Raw genomic sequence first — 19,783 nt, 5'->3', positions numbered from 1 at the left:
TTTCAGCTTTAGCATCATTAATTATTACTAAATTGCTCTAGAAGCTCAGGAATTCTGCAAGTCTTGACTGGGAAGCCTGACGTTCACCAAAGTTTTTCCTGTTGCCTTATGCTGGTTTTTGTTGTGGCTAATTACTCAGCTGATTTATTAATCATTTAATAAGAAAAACCCCAAAGAACTAAAGATATTTCTTCAGTATCTGGAGATTAGATACTGAATCCTGGGCCAATGGCCGAGCATGGGGAAAAGACTGATAACAGGGCTTCCCTGATGGTCCATTGGTTAAGAATCCGTCTGACAATTCAGGGGACATGGGTTCGATCCCTGGTCTGGGATGATCCCACACGCATGGGAGCAACTAAGCCCATGGCCCCAGCTACTAAGCCTGCGCCCTAGAGCCCACGAGCCACAGCTAGTGAAGACCGGTTACCCGAGAGCCTGTGCTCAGCAACGAGAAGCCACTGCAATAAGAGGCCTGAGCATCGCAACAAGAGTAGCCCCCGCCCACCACAGCTAGAGAAAGCCTGTGTGCAGCAACAAAGATCCACTGCAGCCAAAAATAAATAAATAAATAAAATTTTTAAAAAAAGAACCAATAGCCTGAAAAAGGCTTGTCTCACTTCAGAGAGGTAAGCATACAGAAAGTATTTTTTTTACGTTATTTACCCTAGTCATTTTGTAGCTCTCTGGTTAAATTTAGCTTTGTAAACAGGCATGCACGTATTACATGCGCATTGATTATTTAATCATTAATGGCTGTATATAGCACTTGACTGCATACTATCTACCCATCTTCATTGAACCAAAACATAAATTTGGGGGTCTGTTATCGATTTTGTCATAAGCAGAGTAGTTTGAGGAATTTTGGCATGCTTCCATGACGTGCCTTATTTCCTAGTGTTTTTCTTTCCCCGTGTTCTGTCCATTAAGGGGCACGGAGGTGGTGGTGGTTTAGTCCCTAGGTCGTGGTCTGACTCTATGTGAGCCCATGGACAGTAGCCTGCCAGGCTCCTCTGTCCATGGGATTCTTCAGGCAAGAATCCTAGAGCATATATTGACTTAAAAAATAGCTCACTCTCCCTTTGTTTATTTTAGGATTTTGTGATACTTTCTGATATAATAAACTTCATTTTATTATCATATTGTCATTGAGAGAGCCAATACTGTGATTTCCTTGAGATTTATTTAAAGGTAATTTCCCCCCTAACTTGCACATTGTTCCTACCTTTTTAAATTTCTCTCTATGTGCGAATGTGTGAAGAGAAATCTCTGACGGGAAATATGTCAGTGCAAAGTCGTCTAAGTAGCCTGAATGAAGAAATTGCAAGGGATTTCTTTATCCACTCTAGATGAATTTTATGTCTACTATGTTCTCATAAACATAAAATTACCTACAGATAAAATGATCAAAATATATGGTCTCTCTCAGGACTTTAGTCCAGTGGAATGACTGATATACAAACATCAATTATAATGCAGTGTAGTAAATAATATAGAGGAGCAAAGTTTTCTTTTCAGTTCAGAAACATTATTATTTAGTATGGCTGAGAATAAAATGCATGTAATATTTTCTTGTAACTTTGGCCCAAGTTACAAGAGATAAGATTATATCAGCAATATTGTGGCTGCTAAGGACAAATGCAGGAAAAAAAAAAAAAAAAGAATAAGGCTTCCTGTTGGTTAATTCTGAAACCTTGCATAACAAGTAGTTTTTCTGCTGAGGCCCAGTTTCTGATTCTGTGCCAGGTCCTGCTTCCTCAGACTTACACAAACTAATTTGTAGCACAAGGAATTCCCTCCTCATTTCAGGTATGTTTTACTGCTTCTGGCTCTTTTGTAATCCATCCCCCTCTCATTCCTGAAAGATGTGACCACTAGACAGTTCTTCTTTGTGCAGTTTCTAGTTTTAAACATTTTAAATAAATTTAAACATCAAGTATAATATTTTTTCTGCTTCAACATATTGCATTTTGCTTTATTTGACTATGTTCAAGTCTTTGATGTATGTCCAGTAATCTTTTTTAAATAAAGTTTCTCGGAGAAGTTTAAACTGAAGGGATTTAGAACCCTGACAAATAAGGGACTTCATCCTGTTTAGTGTTTTGCCAGCGATGAATCTGATAGCCCGTGTTTACAACAAAATTCTTCACACTTTTGAAGTTTAGCTATTTGGATGCTTAACCTATTTTGCTTATTTTTTAACAATAAAGAGAATTTATATAAAACATAGAAACAAGCTATTAAGTCCACTTATGAGGTGTCTTATTTCAGTTACAAAATAATACAAAAGATATTGTTCATAAGTCCTGTTGTTAATCATAGAGTCACTTAGGAAAAGTGAAATGGTTAACTTTGTGTTCTAATCGTAAATTATGCAATGCCTCCGAGAATCACAGCTAATAAATATATTTCAATTTCTAATAATAGCAGAATACCAGCTCTGTCTTTTACTATTCAATTTCATGAGGCAAACTGCAACTATGTCAGAAATAGGCTTGGGATTTTTGGGTGACTTCATTGCAGACCTAGAATTTTTAAATTTTAAATTCTGTACTAAAAGCAATGATTACTTTCTATATAAGAATTGGTTAAGAATAAAGAGAGCTTAACTTTTGTAGGGTTCTGTTTCCTTTACTTTTGTGTTCTTGGTGACATTTTTTCCCTGTACTCAGGGCTTCAAACTGTTGAGAACATACTTCCGGGAAGTGTAATAAATGTATCTATTTATCAACTCAGATTTTATTTCATTTTATTTTGGCCATGTCACGTGGCTTGCAGGATCTTAGTTCCCTGACCAAGGATTGAACCTATGACCCCAGCAGTACAAGTAAAGAGTACTAACCACTGGACTGTTGGGGAATTCTCCACAACTCAGATTTTATATTATTGTTTCACTTTTCTATATTATAATATGCCTTCCCAAATTATAGAAGGATATACTGATATTTGAGCACTTTATCCCTTACAGTTTTTTTCCTATATAAAGATGGATGAAGAACCCATAATTTATAGTATTACTGCTCTAAACCAGGATTTTCAGCAGAGGCACACACCAAAAAATATTAAGGATAAACTGAATCCAAATGAATTGCCATTAACCAAGAAGAAGCTGAAACACCAGAAACCTTGTAAAAAACAGCACAAAAATATAGCAGAAGATGTCAATGATGAAGGTAAGCTACATTAAAACAGAGTATTCAGTAAACATGTAGAGAATGCCTAAGGTTGTATACTGACATGCTATGCACTGGGGGATAGAAAAATACAATAGTTTCTAAATTTAGTTAGAAAATGAAAATGTATAACCAAAAATGTAAATGTTAATTTAGTGCAGATAATGCTAAAGGCCAAATGTTAAATACTGTAAATAATTTAAAAGATACCTTGTATAGTTTAGAAATCTCACTGCTAAAGTGGGAATTTATTTAGACTCTAGAGGAAGAATATGATTTGAATAGAAATGCATTGGAAAGTAATTCCCTTGAGACAACAATGGTAAATGAAGGACAATGACTAGCTGTAGCTGTTTGAGAGGATTGAGTTAGATACCTTGATTGGAAGCCAGAAGTTGTATAGTGTGAGAAATAAATATTTTCAACTGATTGATCTCTGGGCTAGAGTGTAGTATACTTTGTGCCAAAATCTTTGATGTAACTATTTACATAAGCAGAACATAAATGTATTTCTTTTAAATTTGGAGCACAAAATAGATTGGGTAAATCATTGTCAAGTGCCACTGAGAATCCAGGTGAAGTTTGGGACCCTGATGTGAATCAGTAGCAAGCTGTCTGACTTCCTTCATCAGATATCTGTAACCGTACACAAGGTGTATAAAATGGAGAATGAGCAGTTGGCATCAGTGCAATCACTCAGGTGACCCATCACTAGGTCTAAGTTGGGTGATTAAGGCATGGTGGTGATAACGAATGAAGAGACTGTAAGAGATGCGTGACAATAATATTGGGGAAGAAATTCAGTGGGAGGAAGGAAGTTGATATGAAAGATAAAGGTGATACTCAAAAATTATTTTTTTACATATTAAATGTCCCCGAGTTGAATGACAAAAATAAGCCTGCATTTTATTGCTTCTGATCTTCCAACTGGTGAAGTATAGGTCCATCAGGGATGCTGGCAGCTGTTTATTTTTTTTTCTTAAAGATTTTTTTTTTTCTGATGTGGACCATTTTTAAGGTATTTATTGGATTTCTTACACTATTATTTCTGTTTTATGTTTTGGCTTTTTGGACGTGAGGTATTTGGGATCTTAACTCCCCAACCAGGGCTCAAACCCACAGCCCCTGTATTAGGAGGCAAAGTCTTAACCACTGAACCATCAGAGAAGCCCCTAGCTTCTTCTTTCCATAACACCATCACTGGTTCTATACTTGCATGAAACACTACGAACCTTAATATGTGAGAGAAGAGTAAACAGACGCCATTTGTTGACTTCCTAATCTAAATTGTAGCCTCTTTTCACTTTTCATGTGGAAACCTGCTCAGTGCCTAAATGAATCGATTGGCATTCTGCAGTTTTCTTGCTCAACTTATCTTTCTTTTCTTTTTTGTAGTGGGTGGGTGGGGGTGGGAGTTGGGGGGGGTGGCAGGGAGAAGAATGATGGTAAGCTTTGGAGGCAGCATTAGTGAATTAGGGACTCTGTTTGGCTGTGAATTTATTGTGTTATCTTAGACAAAAAGCCTATGGAAAAAATGAGATTTTTTTAAAACTTCTATTTCAGTATTATCTAAAACTGTTTGAAAATATTTTTCAGGCCTGTTGTGAGAATCAAGAATTGACATGTATTTGATGTGTTCTTACTGTAAGCTACTCTTGAAGCATTGTGTTTATTCATCCAGTCATCTTGCTTCATCTAATTTTGATTCTGTGTTTTCAATCCTCTCAGGAAATGTCTTGCCTCTTCCATGGAGGCTCATTTCTAGCATGCTGGGTGTCTTGTGCCTTCTCCTAATGGCCATTGTGGTAGCTGTTGTTACTGCAGACTGTAAGTAAATACAGAAACATCCAAATTGTCTTCCCCTCAGGAGCACTGTTTAATTTCATAGAATATGATAAGCCAAAACAGACTGAGAATAATTTTAGCTTACCCAAATTCTTCCTTTTTTATTTTCTTGAAAATTGCTGATTTATTTCTATGAAATATAGTCTTTGAGTGTCTCATTTTTGATGTTTCAACTTAAAATAAGATCTACTCATGATATTTGACTGTTTTTGCAGCTTCTTCCAAAAAACCATCTCTCAAAATCCAGCAGAAAGGTAGGTTTTACACACTGATTTCTTAAACGTATTTAAAAGTATTATTGTGCTGGTCAGAGACCCAGGTTCTATCCCTGGGTTGGGAAGATCCCCCAGAGAAATGAATGGCTACCAACTCCAGAATTCTTGCCATGAAGAATTCCATGGACAGAGGAGTCTGGCATGGGGTCACAAACAGTTGGACATGACTAAACAACTAACACTATCACTATCTATCCACACACATGGAGATTTCTCTGGGCAAGTTACTCTAGAATGTGTAATAGAAAATATAAGACATAATTCCAGCCATCAAATAACTTACAGTCTTGTGAAACTGATGTTTGTGTATAATTAACTGAAATATAAGAAGACCGGGGTAAGGTTTTCTGGGGGTTTTCTGGGGTGTTTTAAAAAATTGTTGTAAGACTTCATATGTTTGTAGGGGAATAGAAATACCTGTAATGAGAACAAATTTTGGGGAAGTAGAGTTTATATTACAGGGGCAAAATAGTAACACACATTAATCTAATGGAGATGTAATGTGAAGACATTCTAACCCTGAAATGCAGTAATATCAAAGTATGGAGATAAGAACATGAATAAATTCTAGGTCACCCGTGTCATATAAAATATGAAGGCTCCAACATGTCTCAGAAGTGAGAGAAAAAGGAAAGTTTTCATTCTAATTCATAATTTTATTATGAGTAATTTTTGTGTTTATCAAATGTTACTCTCATGACAAAGGTGTACTTCTGTTTACAAGGTGTATTTAACACAATAAAGTCAGGCTATGTGATTTTTTTTCCCCAATGCAGTCATAGAGAACCTGTGTCTTGGACCTCAGTGTCATTCTTGTCCAGAGAATTGGGTTTGGTTCAGATGCAGATGTTACTACTTTTCCAAGGAAAAGTTAACTTGGAGAGAGAGTCAAAGTGCCTGTTCATCTCTAAATTCCAGTCTCATCAAGATAAACAAGGAGGAAATGGTAAGTTGTAAAACAGAGCATCATAATGGTATGTGAAACATGTGAAGTCGACTGAGTGGATTAAGCTGAGAGTTATTTACATTTACATGACCTCAGTTCAGTTCAGTTCAGTCGCTCAGTCGTGTCCGACTCTTTGCGACCCCATGAACTGCAGCACGCCAGGCCTCCCTGTCCATCACCAACTCCCAGAGTTCACTCAGACTCATGTCCATCGAGTCAGTGATGCCATCCAGCCATCTCACTCTCTGTCGCCCCCTTCTCCTCCTGCCCCCAATCCCTCCCAGCATCAGAGTCTTTTCCAATGAGTCAACTCTTTACATCAGGTGGCCAAAGTACTGGAGTTTCAGAACTAGACAAATGGCTGAAGGGTATGACTAGTTTATCTTTTGTTTACATTTTCATATGCAAAATGTGCCACTGGATCAGGCTCTTATGTAAAGGGGGGAGATGTTTTGAAATAATAAGTAGAAAGACCTTCAGGTACAGACAGATGCTGTTAGAGTCCCCTTATACAAGGCACCTAGAATAGTCAAACTCACAGTCAGAAGGTACATTGGTAGATGCTAGCGGCAGGGGAGTACATCGCCGGGGAGGGGTGATGGGGAGTTAGTGTGTAGGGGCGACAGAGTTTTGGTTTCGGTTCAGTTCAGTTCAGTCGCTGAGTCGTGTCCGACTCTTTGTGACCCCATGAATTGCAGCACGCCAGGCCTCCCTGTCCATCACCATCTCCTGGAGTTCACTCAAACTCACGTCCATCGAGTCGGTGATGCCATCTAGCCATCTCATCCTCTGTTGTCCCCTTCTCCTCCTGCCCCCAATCCACACAGCATCAGAGTCTTTTCCAATGAGTCAACTTTTCACTTGAGGTGGCCAAAGTATTGGAGTTTCAGCTTTAGCATCAGTCGTTCCAAAGAACACCCAGGACTGATCTCCTTTAGAATGGACTGATTGCATCTCCTTGCAGTCCAAGGGACTCTCAAGAGTCTTCTTCAACACCACAGTTCAAAAGCATCAATTCTTCGGCGCTCAGCTTTCTTCACAGTCCAACTCTCATATCCATACATGACCACTGGAAAAACCATAGCCTTGACTAGACGGATCTTTGTTGACAAAGTAATGTCTCTGCTTTTGAATATGCTGTCTAGGTTGGTCACAACTTTCCTTCCAAGGAGTAAGCGTCTTTTAACTTCATGGCTGCAATTACCATCTGAAGTGATTTTGGAGCCCTCAAAAATAAAGTCTGACACTGTTTCCACTGTTTCCCCATCTATTTCCCATGAAGTGATGGGACCAGATGCCATGATCTTCGTTTTCTGAATGTTGAGCTTTAAGCCAACTTTTTCACTCTCCTCTTTCACTTTCATCAAGAGGCTTTTTAGTTCCTCTTCACTTTCTGCCATAAGGGTGGTGTCATCTGCATATCTGAGGTTATTGAGATTTCTTCCAGCAATCTTGATTCCAGCTTCTGCTTCTTGCAGCCCAGCGTTTCTCATGATGTACTCTACATAGAAGTTAAATAAGCAGGGTGACAATGTACAGCCTTGACAGGCTCCTTTCCCTATTTGGAACCAGTCTGTTGTTCCATGTCCAGTTCTAACTGTTGCTTCCTGACCTGCATATAGGTTTCTCAAGAGGCAGGTCAGGTGGTCTGGTATTCCCATCTCTTTCAGAATTTTCCACAGTTTATTGTGATCCACACAGTCAAAGGCTTTGACATAGTCAATAAAGCAGAAATCGATGTTTTTCTGGAGCTCTCTTGCTTTTTCCATGATCCAGCACATGTTGGCAATTTGATCTCTGGTTCCTCTGCCTTTTGTAAAACAAGCTTGAACATCTGGAAGTTCACATTTCATGTATTGCTGAAGCCTGGCTTGGAGAATTTTGAGCATTACTTTACTAGCGTGCGAGATGAGTGCAATTGTGCGGTAGTTTGAGCATTCTTTGGCATTGCCTTTCTTTGGGATTGGAATGAAAACTGACCTTTTCCAGTCCTTGGCCACTGCTGAGTTTTCCAAATTTGCTGGCATATTGTGTGCAGCACTGTCACAGCATCATCTTTCAGAATCTGAAACAGCTCAACTGGAATTCCATCACCTCTACTAGCTTTGTTCGTAGTGATATTTTCTAAGGCCCACTTGACTTCACATTCCACGATGTCTGGCTCTAGGTAAATGTTCACACCATCGTGATTATCTTGGTTGTAAAGATCTTTTTTGTACAGTTCTTCCATGTATTCTTGCCACCTCTTCTTAATATCTTCTGCTTCTGTTAGGTCCATAGCATTTCCGTTAGGTCCATACCATTTCTGTCCTTTATTGAGCCCATCTTGCATGAAATGTTCCCTTGGTATCTCTAATTTTCTTGAAGAGATCTCTGGTCTTTCCCATTCTGTTGTTTTCCTCTATTTCTTTGCATTGATCGCTTTGGTTTAGGAAGGTGAAAAAGTCTGGAGACAGATGAAGGTTGAGAGTTTCATAACAATGTGAATGTACTTAGTGCCATCATGAACTGTACAGTTCAATATAGTTCAAATTGTATATTTTATATTATGCGAACATGGCAGTCGCTCAGTCGTGTCTTACTCTTTGTGACCCCTTGGACTGTAACCCAGCAGGCTTCTCTGTCCGTGGGATTCTCCAGGCAAGAATACTGGAATGGGTTGCCATGCCCTTCTCCAGGGGAGCTTCCTAGCCCAGGTGAATTCTACACCCCTCAAAAAAAGACAGTTGGAAAATATGCATATTGAATGAATTTTGAAGGAGACACTTATTACAAGAACTATCCCAATCAGAGAAAAAAGAACCTGGTATATAGCCCAACAACCAGATAGTATAGCCTTTGTGGTCCAAAAGTTAATGGCATTGTGTGAGCAGTGCCTCACAATCTAGAACAGGATACAAGGAGATAGAAGAGCTTTCCCTCACTCTGCCAATGGACATCAGCATCGAGTTAAAGCATCCACTGTAAGAATTCTTCTGATAGAGGATGTTCTCTCCATTCTGCACCGGAAGAGACAGGAGTTAGACAGGAGTTAGGGGTAAAAGTAATCTTTAAGACATCTATAAAGTTGTTGCTTATAGACCTTGCTGCCATTAAAAACCTTACTCCCTTATTCACCAAAGCCACACTATCTTTTTACTCATATTTATTTATTTTCCGTGTCTCCCATGAGAATTGGGAATTTGTGTTGTTTCTTGCTGTATCATTAGCTAAATCTCAAAATGGTTTTGGAATATAGCATGTGATAATGAGTTTGTGGATGGGATGAATTGAATAAAGATAAACACAGTGTTGGATTTTTTTAAAAGGACTCTCATGCAGTTGATGAAAAGATAATAACGAGAACCTTGTATTTGCATGTATTTGTTTATCACTAGCATTTCTTCTCCTTAAAATCTTTCTTTTGGATTGGAGTCTACTATAATGAAACTGGCAGGCACTGGCTGTGGGAAAATGATTCACTTCTGCCTTCTGATATGTAAGTATCTGTCTGACACAATGCAGTCTTCTTTGCCCTTGGTTTAATTGCTGCATTTGCCCAAAATAGTAGAAATAAATGGTGCCCGAGACACAATTTCAAGTGCATTTAGGGAAGTGGGAAAAGAGACAGTAACTTAAATCCAATCCCATGTTCAGAATTATAGCCTCCAGAAGCAGATAACATAACTCAGTTCCTTAATAAGTCCTCTCCTGAGAATTTTTCTTACACATCATCTCAGTTTGCTAGGGCTCTCATAACAAAGCACTGCAGATGAAGTAGCTTAAACAGCAGAAATTTATTTTCTTGAATGCAGAGGATAGAAGTCCAAGGCCAAGGTCCTGGCAGTTTTGTTTCTTCTGAGGCCTCTCTCCTTGACTGTCTACTCCGTGGGTCTACAGGTGGTCTTCCCCCATTCCTGTTTATGTGCAAATTTCCTCTTGTAAGGACAGCAGCAATATTGGATTAGGGCCCACCCTAATCACCTCTTTTAACAGAATTAATTCTTGAAAGACCTTATCTACACTCATATTCTAGGGTGTTGGAGGGTAGGATCCCAATGTATACATTTTAATGGGACACAATTCAGCTCATAACACAAACCATGGATTAAAATCTTACTTCCTCATTAACCATAGTGCTCGATAAGACCCAACTTCCAGGTCATTAATATAGCTTTAAAATCTCCCTGCATTTTTATATTCTACCCACCATCTGCCTAAACACTGTGGACACTAAAAATGTTTATTTTCTTCACCAGAAAAATGTGATGATACCTGTTATTCATAGGCCTTTCAGTCTTTTGTTTTTAAGTTGTCTCTACTTCTATAAGCAATGATAATCAGCCTGCTCTCCATCCTCTCAGAGGCTTATATCCTTACTTAAGTTTTTATGAAATATTTAAGGTTCTGTAATCTATCAATAACTTTTAGATTTGTAAAAATCTTAGTTATCTGTGCTACTGATAGAAATTCAATTTGATTCAATTATATGTACATTACGTTTTAAGTGTTTATATATGAAAAGAAAGTTTTATATTTCTCCTCTCTCATATTTACTTGTTATAGAATTTCACGAAGACTATGCCATTTCTTCTGTTTTAGGTTTTCTCTTCCTACACCTATATTAAGACAAAACTGTCTATCTTACAAATCAGGAGAAGTTTATCTAAGTGAAAGCTGTGGAATTAAACAGACTTACATTTGTAAGAATCACCTTATTTTTTGATACATATATGTGGAATCTAGAAAAATGATCCAGATGAACCTACTTGCAAAACCTGTTATCAAACCTAGAGACACAGATGTAGAGAACAAATCTGTGGACCCCAAGATGGGTGGAAAGGGGGAGTGGGATGGATCGGGAGATTGGGATTGACCTCTATACACTGCCATATACAAAACAGATAACTAGTGAGAACCTACTGTCTAGCACAGGGAACTCTACTCAGTGCTCTATGGTGACCTGTAGTTGCAAAGCAATTATACTCCAATAAGAAATAAAAAATAGAATCACCCTATTTATTCTGTAAATTCACAGAAAAGATGAGCATTACTCTTATCTAATTCTACACCTTGATAGAATCATCAATGATCACTTTCTTGGTCTATAGAGAAAATATGTAAATAGACACCTCTAGTAAAAACGGGATATTCTCAAAATATACTGCAATACTATTTTATAAATGTACTATAATTTTGTTGAGTGGATATACTTTGATTTAGATGACTTTTCATGGAATAACACCATGATAATACTTAGAATATATATGCCAATGAACTTTAGGAGACATTGCCTTAAGTATTTTCTGAATTATGCCATGAGATAAAGTTAATGAGACAAGGTTAGATTGTGTTGGACATTAAACAGTTGTTTTATGTAAACTTACACGATTGTCACTGATATATGCATTGCTTTTTTTGTCTATAAAATTGTCAAAATATATTGTTAAGTGATAGAACACAGAACCGGATGTAGAGATTAGTATAACTGCCCAAGAAATAGAATTGTTCCATAATTTTTTCAAAATTAGTTTTCAGCTTGATTACTGCCCCAAAGTCCAATTTATTTTGTAACATGGTGACTCTGAGATAGCTAATTAGACCCACAGGTGTGGTTTAAAAGGACTTTGCTTTAAAGTCTCAATTGTGAAATGTTCATTCCTGTAAGTTGTTCTGTTGCATAGTATTTTTAAAAAATCAAAAATAAATGATTAGTATTTATTTCCTTTTAATTGTATCAAAGCCTTTAGAATTATTAAAACAATAGTGATGACAAGCTGTGGTTTATCTTCTCTTAGTCTTAAAACCTTCTATACCTTTTACACATACAGATACAATAAGCTCCTTTTATGTTTATTTAATAAGATTTGGTCTAAAATTATATGCAAAGAGCAAAAGCTATGCTTTACCAAAGTTCTTATTTCACTAGAGCAGAAGCAACATTATAATGACAGAATTAGATATAATCGTCCCCTGATATTTACAGGAGATTGCTTCCAGGACCCTTGGTGGGTGCCAAACTGTGTAGACGTGTCCAGGTCCTTATATAAAATATTTGCATATATTTTACAATATTTGTATAGCTGCTAAGTCACTTCAGTTGTGTCCACCTCTGTGCGACCCCATAGACGGCAGCCCACTAGGCTCCTCTGTCCCTGGGATTCTCCAGGCAAGAATACTGGAATGGGTTGCCATTTCCTTCTCCAATGCATGAAAGTGAAAAGTGAAAGCGAAGTCACTCAGTTGTGCCTGACTCTTAGCGACCCCATGGAATGCAGCCTACCAAGCTTCTCTCTCCATGGGATTTTCCAGGCAAGAGTACCGGAGTGGGTCGCCATTGCCTTCTCCATATAAATGTATGGCTTATGTACAAAAAATAACCTTGGTGTATTATTTACATATAACAGATGTACATATAAGTCATCTCTAGGTTATTTATACCTAATACAATGTAAATGCTATGTAAGTTATTGTCAATACAATGTAAGTACTATGTAGATAGTTGCCTGGGTGTGGCAAATTCAAGATTTGCTTTTCAGAAATTTCTAGCTTTTTAAAAATATTTTTGATTTATGATAAGTTGGATTGAAAGATGCAAAACCCATGGGTGCAGAGGTCCAACTGTGCTGTATTTGTTCTTAATCCAAGCATTTCCATTGATGAAAATAACCAATAAACAATCTCTAATAAGAGCAGAAAGGAGCTTTATTTGAGTCAAACTGAGGACTATAGTCTGGAAGGCGGATTCTCCAATAACTTCTCTGGAGAAGCAGGATTTTCAGCATTGTTTCATATCTTGTTAGAACAAAGGACAAGCAAGTCAGGGATTCCTTCAAAGTGAAAGCGAAGTTGCTCAGTTGTGTCCGACTCCTTGCAACCCCATGGACTGTAGCATACCAGGCTTCTCCGTCCATGGGCTTTTCCAGGCAAGAGTACCAGAGTGGGTTGCCATTTTCTTCTCCAGGGGATCTTCTCGACCCAGGGTCTCCGGCATTGCAGGCAGACCCTATACTCTCTAAGCCACCAGGGAAGCCCAACATTCCTTCAGGGATTCACAAAAAAAGAAAAAAATCAGCATGTATGCAGAGGGTCAGTGTGGCTGTGGCACCTAGGAAGAGAGTCTTATCATCAAAGGAGGATCAGCATTGGCATCCCCAGAAGGGAGCATTTAATCTTTATTTTTAACATGGACACTCTTTAGTTATGATCAGTGTGTCCTTTTCTTTAATAATTAAAGCAGATGTACAGTGTATGTTTGATAGGCCACAAATAGGGTGTTAGTTTCCCTGGTGGGTCAGATGGCAAAGAATCTGCCTGCAATGTGGGAGACCTGGGTTCAATCCCTGGGTCTGGAAGATCTCCTGGACAAGGAAATGGCAACCCATTCTAGTATTCATGCTTGGATAATTCCATGGACAGAGGAGCCTGGAAGGCTGCAGTTCATGGGGTCACAAAGAGTCGGACATGTCTGAACAACTAACACCTTCACTGTAGTATAAGATTCAGGTTAACTTATGCATAAGCCACAGTGACTTCCGCATACCTCAATAAGTCAAAACTCCTTTTGTCAGTTTCTTCCACTCCTCCATACTTACTTTAGTATGCTTTTATTCTTTAAATATTTCCCTTCCTAGATGGTCATTCTAAGCAAAAAAATTTCCCTTCCTAGATGGTCATTTTAAACAAAAAATTTCTTTCCTAGGTGGTCATTCTAAGCACAAAAGCAGATCAGAGCAACTTTTCAGAGTTTATTAGCTTTTTACTCTGGTATGGTTTCATGAGCATTTTTTTTTAAGTTTCCTTTTTGAGTTATGGTTTTCTCTGATATATGGCAAGGAGTGAGACTGTAGGAGCAGATAGTAGTTCTATGTTTAGTTTTTTAAGGAACCTCCAGACTGCTATCCATAGTACCATTTTACCTTCCCAGCAACAGTATAGAAGGGTTTCCTTTTCTCCACACCCTCTCCAGCACTTATTGTTTGTAAAATTTTTAGTGATGGTTATTCTGATTGGTGTGAAGTAATAGCTCATTGGTGTTTTGATTTGCATTTCTCTAATAATTAGTGCTGAGAAAGGTTGAGGGCAGGCGGAGTGGAGTGGGGGCTACAGAGGATGAGATGGTTGGATGGTATCATCCACTCAATGCACATAAGTTTGAGCAAACTCCAGGAGATAGTGAAGAACAGAGAAGCCTGGCGCACTATAGTCTATGGGTTTGAAAAGAGTTGGACACAATTGAATTGAATAACAGTGATAATTCATCATGTTGAGCATCTTTTCATGTGTTTTTTTGGGCAGATCTGTTTAAATCTTTCACCCATTTTTTGATTGGGTTGTTTGTTCTTTTGATATTGAGGTGCATGAGCTGTTTGTACGTTTTGGAGATAAATCCCTCGTGGGTCACTTCATTGCAAATATTTTCTCCCATTCCGTGGGTTGTCTTTCACCTTCTTTATGGCTTCCTTTGCTTTGTAAAAGCTTTTAAGTTAATTAGGTCCCATTTGCTTATTTTTGTTTTTATTTTTATTATTCTAGGAGGTAGATCAAAAATATCTTTCTGTGATTTATGTCAGAGAGTGTTCTGCCTATGTTTTCAACTTGATTCCCTTAAAGGTATATAATTACTTACAACAGTGCAGCCCATGTGCTACAATACATCGTTTTATTACCTACTGTTGAAGGGCAATATCTGAAGCATTGACATGACATGTTACAACTCATCTTGTTTAGAAGTCAGTGAATAATATAACTGAATTATTAGTATCAACAGGCAAATATCATACATAATTTATAGGCATTTCCCCCAAATATCCCTGAAGTATATATTAACATTATCCTTTGAAGAAGAACCTGAAAAGCTGTTGAACCACAGAATAAAGTTAAGCACTGCCATTCATATCATTGTGAAAATTTAATAACAGAACTGGTGATAGAATTTTATAGCAAGCATAGATATATTCGTCACCCAGATTGTACCATTAACATTTGAGTATGTTTGCTCCATTACATATCTGTCTCCTATGTTTTTATCTATCTTGATACACCTTATTTTTTATACATTTCAAAATAATTTCCAGATATCAGCACACTTCCCTCCTGAGTACTATAGCATGTATATCACTCACTAGCATTCAATATTTGTTTACAATTCTCTTGTTCTTTTGAATTATAATTTGCATACAATAAATGCCCAGATTCTAGTGTTATTATTCAATAAGTTTATCATACAGTCTGCTGCAAATTGTGATCAAGATGCAGAGTATTGGTCTTCACGGGTGGTCCAGGGGTTAAGAATCCTACCAATGTAAGGGACACAGGTTCGATTGCTGGTCAGGGAAGATTCCACATGCCATAGGGCAACTAAGCCCATATACCACAACTACTGAGCCCACTGGCCCTAGAGCCTGTGCTCCACAACAAGAGAGGCCACCGCAATGAGAAGCCTTGCACCACAACTAGAAAGTAGCCCCTGCTCGCTACAACTAGAGAAAGTCTGCTCATAGCAACAAAGACTCAGTGCAGCCAAAAATAAACAAATACATTAAATTATTTCCTAAAAAGATGAAGATTATTACTCTTTCCCAGAAGATTCCCTCAAGTTCATTCCAATAGATCCCTATCCACTCTTTAAATAAATACTTTAATTTATTTATCTTTAAAGTCAACCACTATTCTGATATTTCTCTAGTATATTTTGTATATTCTTTTTCAGGAATTATTTCAAGTTCTGTTTTGTTATGTTTTGTATAAAGCATTTTTTTTCCAGTGTAATGTTTGTGTGATTCATCTACATTATTATATGTGATGTTCAGATTTCACACAAAAATTGATATTAATTTCCACTGATTTTTTTTTCCTAAGGTGGGCAAGGTTTTATATTTGGCATCATAGAGTTCCTTTGGCAGCCTTACTTTGACAGTCCTATTTCCAGAAATGATGACTTCATTTTCACCATCTTCATGGATTTCAGTTGGGTTTTGGTGCAGTGTTATCACAGATTAGCACCAAGTATAGGACCCTGCTTCTGACTGCATAGGCTTCTACTCCGTACCAGACTTTCGACTCTTAAAGTTGACTCCATTGTTTCCTAGTAGAGGAGACCACACAGCACTGGGCATTTCTCCCTACCTACTCCTGGTAGATTACTTACATCAGATGCTTGACCCCTTCTTGGAGTTACCCATGATACCTCACTGCTATCAGCACTTTTCTAAGCAATAGTGTTTCTATTTCACTTTACTCAACCAATTCCAGCAACACAACTGTACTCTGTACCAGGCCCTCAGTTTTTGAGATTATTAATATTCTGACAGTTGTGATTGTTTTCATATAAAGCCACTCAAAGTGGCTAATAGTTAAGGTGTTTAATGGATCACCATGACCCATATCATTCTTGGGCATCTAGTTGCTTTTGAATTTTAGTATGGCTTCCTCAAAAATTTATGAAAGAAATGAAAGAAAGACTCTACTTTCCTTCTTCTTAGTAAGGCAATTTGATCACTGAATGAAGCTGTCCCCAGAAAGATACATGCATGTGGGTGTGTGTGTGTATTTTCAACCAAAAATAAAACATATATATAGTAGGGATTTAACATCTATATCTAGTTCTATTACTGGAAAAAAAAATGTAGTTAGAACCAACTAGGTCCAAGATGGTGGAAGATTTAACTTTCAGTAGACCTTGAGCCTCTTATATGCTCATTATAATTCATTAGCATAAGCTAAAGGGCATACCCACAGGCACAATGACAATTCTGAAGCTAACCATAAAAGGAAACAAAGTGGGCACGGGACCAATTCCTGGAAATCCCTGCTCCTTCCCCAAAATGTTGGAAAAATTCACCTATTCATTCTGTGTGCTTGGTAATTCAGCTGTGCCTGACTCTTTATGACCATTTGGACGGTAGCCCACCAGGTTCCCCTGTCCATGGGATTTTTTCAGGCAAAAAAACTGGAATGGGTTGCTATTTCCTCCTCCAGGGGGTCTTCCTGACCTACCCAGGTTTCTTGCTTTGCAGGCAGATTCTTTATCCGCTGAGCTATCAGGGAAGCCCTGAAATTACCCAGTCCATAAAAACTAATCACCACATATTTGGGGGCCTCTTGCCATGTGAGATGGCTACTCTCTGTCTGTGGAATGTGTTTCTCTCTAAATAAATCTACTAAGAGAGAGAGAGAAAAGAAGTAGTGTGACTGTATCTTGTACTTAACACAATCCCTGAACTGGTGCTATCTTTAACCCTTTTTATTGTCTGTTGATTTTCTTATTCATCTCTTAAGATTTTGTCTCATGACAAACATGGATTTTAAAATCTTATTGCTTTAAATTCTTAGCTTTCTATAATCTTCCTAAAACTTCCATTTAAATACAGAGGTTTTATATCTGGTTGCTAGGAATGGATTGTTTCCTTCCACATGTTCTGTAACTCATACCTGTCTCATTCACTTATTATTTTAGGAATTATTTTTATCATGGTTGCATAGTCTAGTTTTCTGCTTTAATTAACATGAATATCTATATATCTGTTCTTATAACTTTCTTGTCCAATTACAATTATTTCCCTAAGGGGGAATAATTCAAGTTTTCAAAAAATTTTATTTTTATAGAAGTGGAAAGTATGCCAGGTATTTGGGAGCTTTTCCTGATAATGCATTTTCTTTCCCAGTAGTTTCTTCTAAAAAATATGCTACCCAATACATTCAGTTGAAACGAAATCTCTCGGGAATAAATATATAATTTAGAATATGATTGTAACATTTATATCATCATATTATGACTTGTATTAATGATTTCTCCATCCTCATGTAATCCTAACTTTCATTAAAGACTTTTCCAGCCTCATATTATTTCACATTTTTTTTTTCTGTCTCTTTTTCCTCCTTCCTTCCTCTTCCAAATAAAAGAGCAGTCATGATTTTGAAGCTAATTCTGTTACTTGTGATAATGTATGCCCAACTGATAATGCTAATGTCCATGTTCCCACACATCTAAGCTTGCAAATTAAGAGTCCTGAGATAGGAAGATTTTTCTCGATTATCCAGGCGTGTCCTAAATGTAATCACAAGTGTCCTTTCAGGATGGAAGTAGAGTGTGCCTTGACAGGCGATCAGTGAGGGGGGGAAAGTGATGCTGCAGAAACAGAGACTGGAGTGATGTGGCCAAGGTTCAAGACATGCTGGCAGCCACGAAAGCTGGGTGAGACAAGGATGAGGCTTGAAGCTTGCAGGTGAAACCAGTCCTGATGAAATCTTAATATTGGCCCTCATTTAGATTTCTAGCCTCCAAAACTATAAGAGAATAAATTTCTGTTGTTTTCATTTACTTACTAAGATTGTAGTGATTTGTTGCTGTAGTAATAGCAAACAAATATAGATACTATATAAGAATGTGCTCAGTCGCTCAGTCTTGTTGGACTCTTTGTGATCCCATGGACTGTAGCTTGTCAGGCTCCTCTGTCCCTGGGATTTTCCAGGCAAGAATACTGGAGTGGGTTGCCATCCCCTTCTCCAACTATATAAGAATACTGTCTCGTCAAATATAGAGCTCAACCAGACTTCCCTGAGGGTCTTGCAGGCAGCTGGGTTCAACTTCTGGTCAGGGAGCAAAGGTCCTACATGCATGGCGTTCCTGAGTCTGCACACTCTGGAGCATGTGTGTCACAACTAGAGAGCTGGTGCACCGCGATCAAAGACCCTGCATGATACAACAAAGATGACTTGTGCTGCAAATGAAACCTGATACAGCCAAATAAATACGTAAATACATATATTTAAAATATAGAGCTCAAACAGAGAGTGTGGGACACAGGATATCTGATTTGAGGGGATGATCATGATTGGAAAATAAATCGGTGCAAGTTCACTGCCCAGGTGAGGACAACTATAGGTACAGGGCTCCATGAGAATTTTCCAGGAATAAAACCTACACAAAATATAAACGAAATGAAGGAACAAGCCTCCAAAACATTTTTGGGAGGAGCCATGAAAACAGTGCAAAGGCTTTCAGATGCAAGATGGCATGGTTTGTTTGAGGAACAGCAAAAAGGCGTTGTGACCAGAGCTGAGTGAATGAAGAGAAGAGGGATAGGAAATGAAACTACAGGACTAGTCAGGCAAGCAAGGATGTGTCGATTAGTTTGGATCTTATTTGAAGAAGGGAGCAGCACTGGTAAGGGTCCAGTCAGGTACACTAAGCCCAGGCCAGATCATTAAATGGAGGGAATTTAATATAGGAAAATATGTCCAAAACAGTTATAGATCTGAAAAGACAAACAGGGAGAAAGAAGACAGCCCAGAGATGAGCAAAACAGAAAGTGGGGACCATTCCCAGGGCTGGAGGAGATGAGGGAGCAGGTGGGCCTCCAAAGCCACTTAGTGGGAACCAGGACCACAGTTCCAGTTGGTGGGATGGTGTCTGGTGGAGGCTGGGAAGCAGAGGCAGTTGCTGTTTGGCAGGAGTTAAACCCATTTGGTGTAACCATAGTGGGAGAAGTAGCCATGGTGGGAGATGTAGCCTGAAGCAGAGAGAGAGATGCAAGAATACCAGGCTTCTCACCACTTCCCAC

At 38.2% G+C, this 19,783-nt stretch overlaps 1 protein-coding gene across 11 annotated transcripts in view; it reads left to right on the top strand.

Moving 5' to 3' along the window:
* Window positions 1–19,783, top strand: part of LOC138437807 (killer cell lectin-like receptor subfamily E member 1) — a 32,728-nt gene that overhangs the window by 9,084 nt on the left and 3,861 nt on the right. For 3 of the 11 annotated variants that reach the window (XM_069585706.1, XM_069585710.1, XM_069585705.1), the window contains 7 exons: window positions 1,747–1,809; window positions 2,969–3,173; window positions 4,902–5,000; window positions 5,234–5,272; window positions 6,070–6,239; window positions 9,617–9,717; window positions 10,821–10,921. In XM_069585706.1, the coding sequence (XP_069441807.1) occupies window positions 2,987–3,173; window positions 4,902–5,000; window positions 5,234–5,272; window positions 6,070–6,239; window positions 9,617–9,717; window positions 10,821–10,921 (697 nt within the window). In that variant the 5' untranslated portion in view covers window positions 1,747–1,809; window positions 2,969–2,986. Of the gene's footprint in view, window positions 1–201; window positions 630–1,665; window positions 1,810–2,968; window positions 3,174–4,901; window positions 5,001–5,233; window positions 5,273–6,069; window positions 6,240–9,616; window positions 9,718–10,820; window positions 11,995–19,783 lie in introns of those variants that run through there. The other 8 variants (XM_069585714.1, XM_069585716.1, XM_069585713.1 and 5 more) reach the window with 5 other exon arrangements.

The sequence above is a fragment of the Ovis canadensis genome, chromosome 3 (assembly GCF_042477335.2).
Source record: "Ovis canadensis isolate MfBH-ARS-UI-01 breed Bighorn chromosome 3, ARS-UI_OviCan_v2, whole genome shotgun sequence".
NCBI classification, from domain to species: domain Eukaryota; kingdom Metazoa; phylum Chordata; class Mammalia; order Artiodactyla; family Bovidae; genus Ovis; species Ovis canadensis.
The sequence above is the reverse complement of the archived record's forward strand: the minus strand, read 5'-3'. Positions and strand labels throughout refer to the sequence as shown.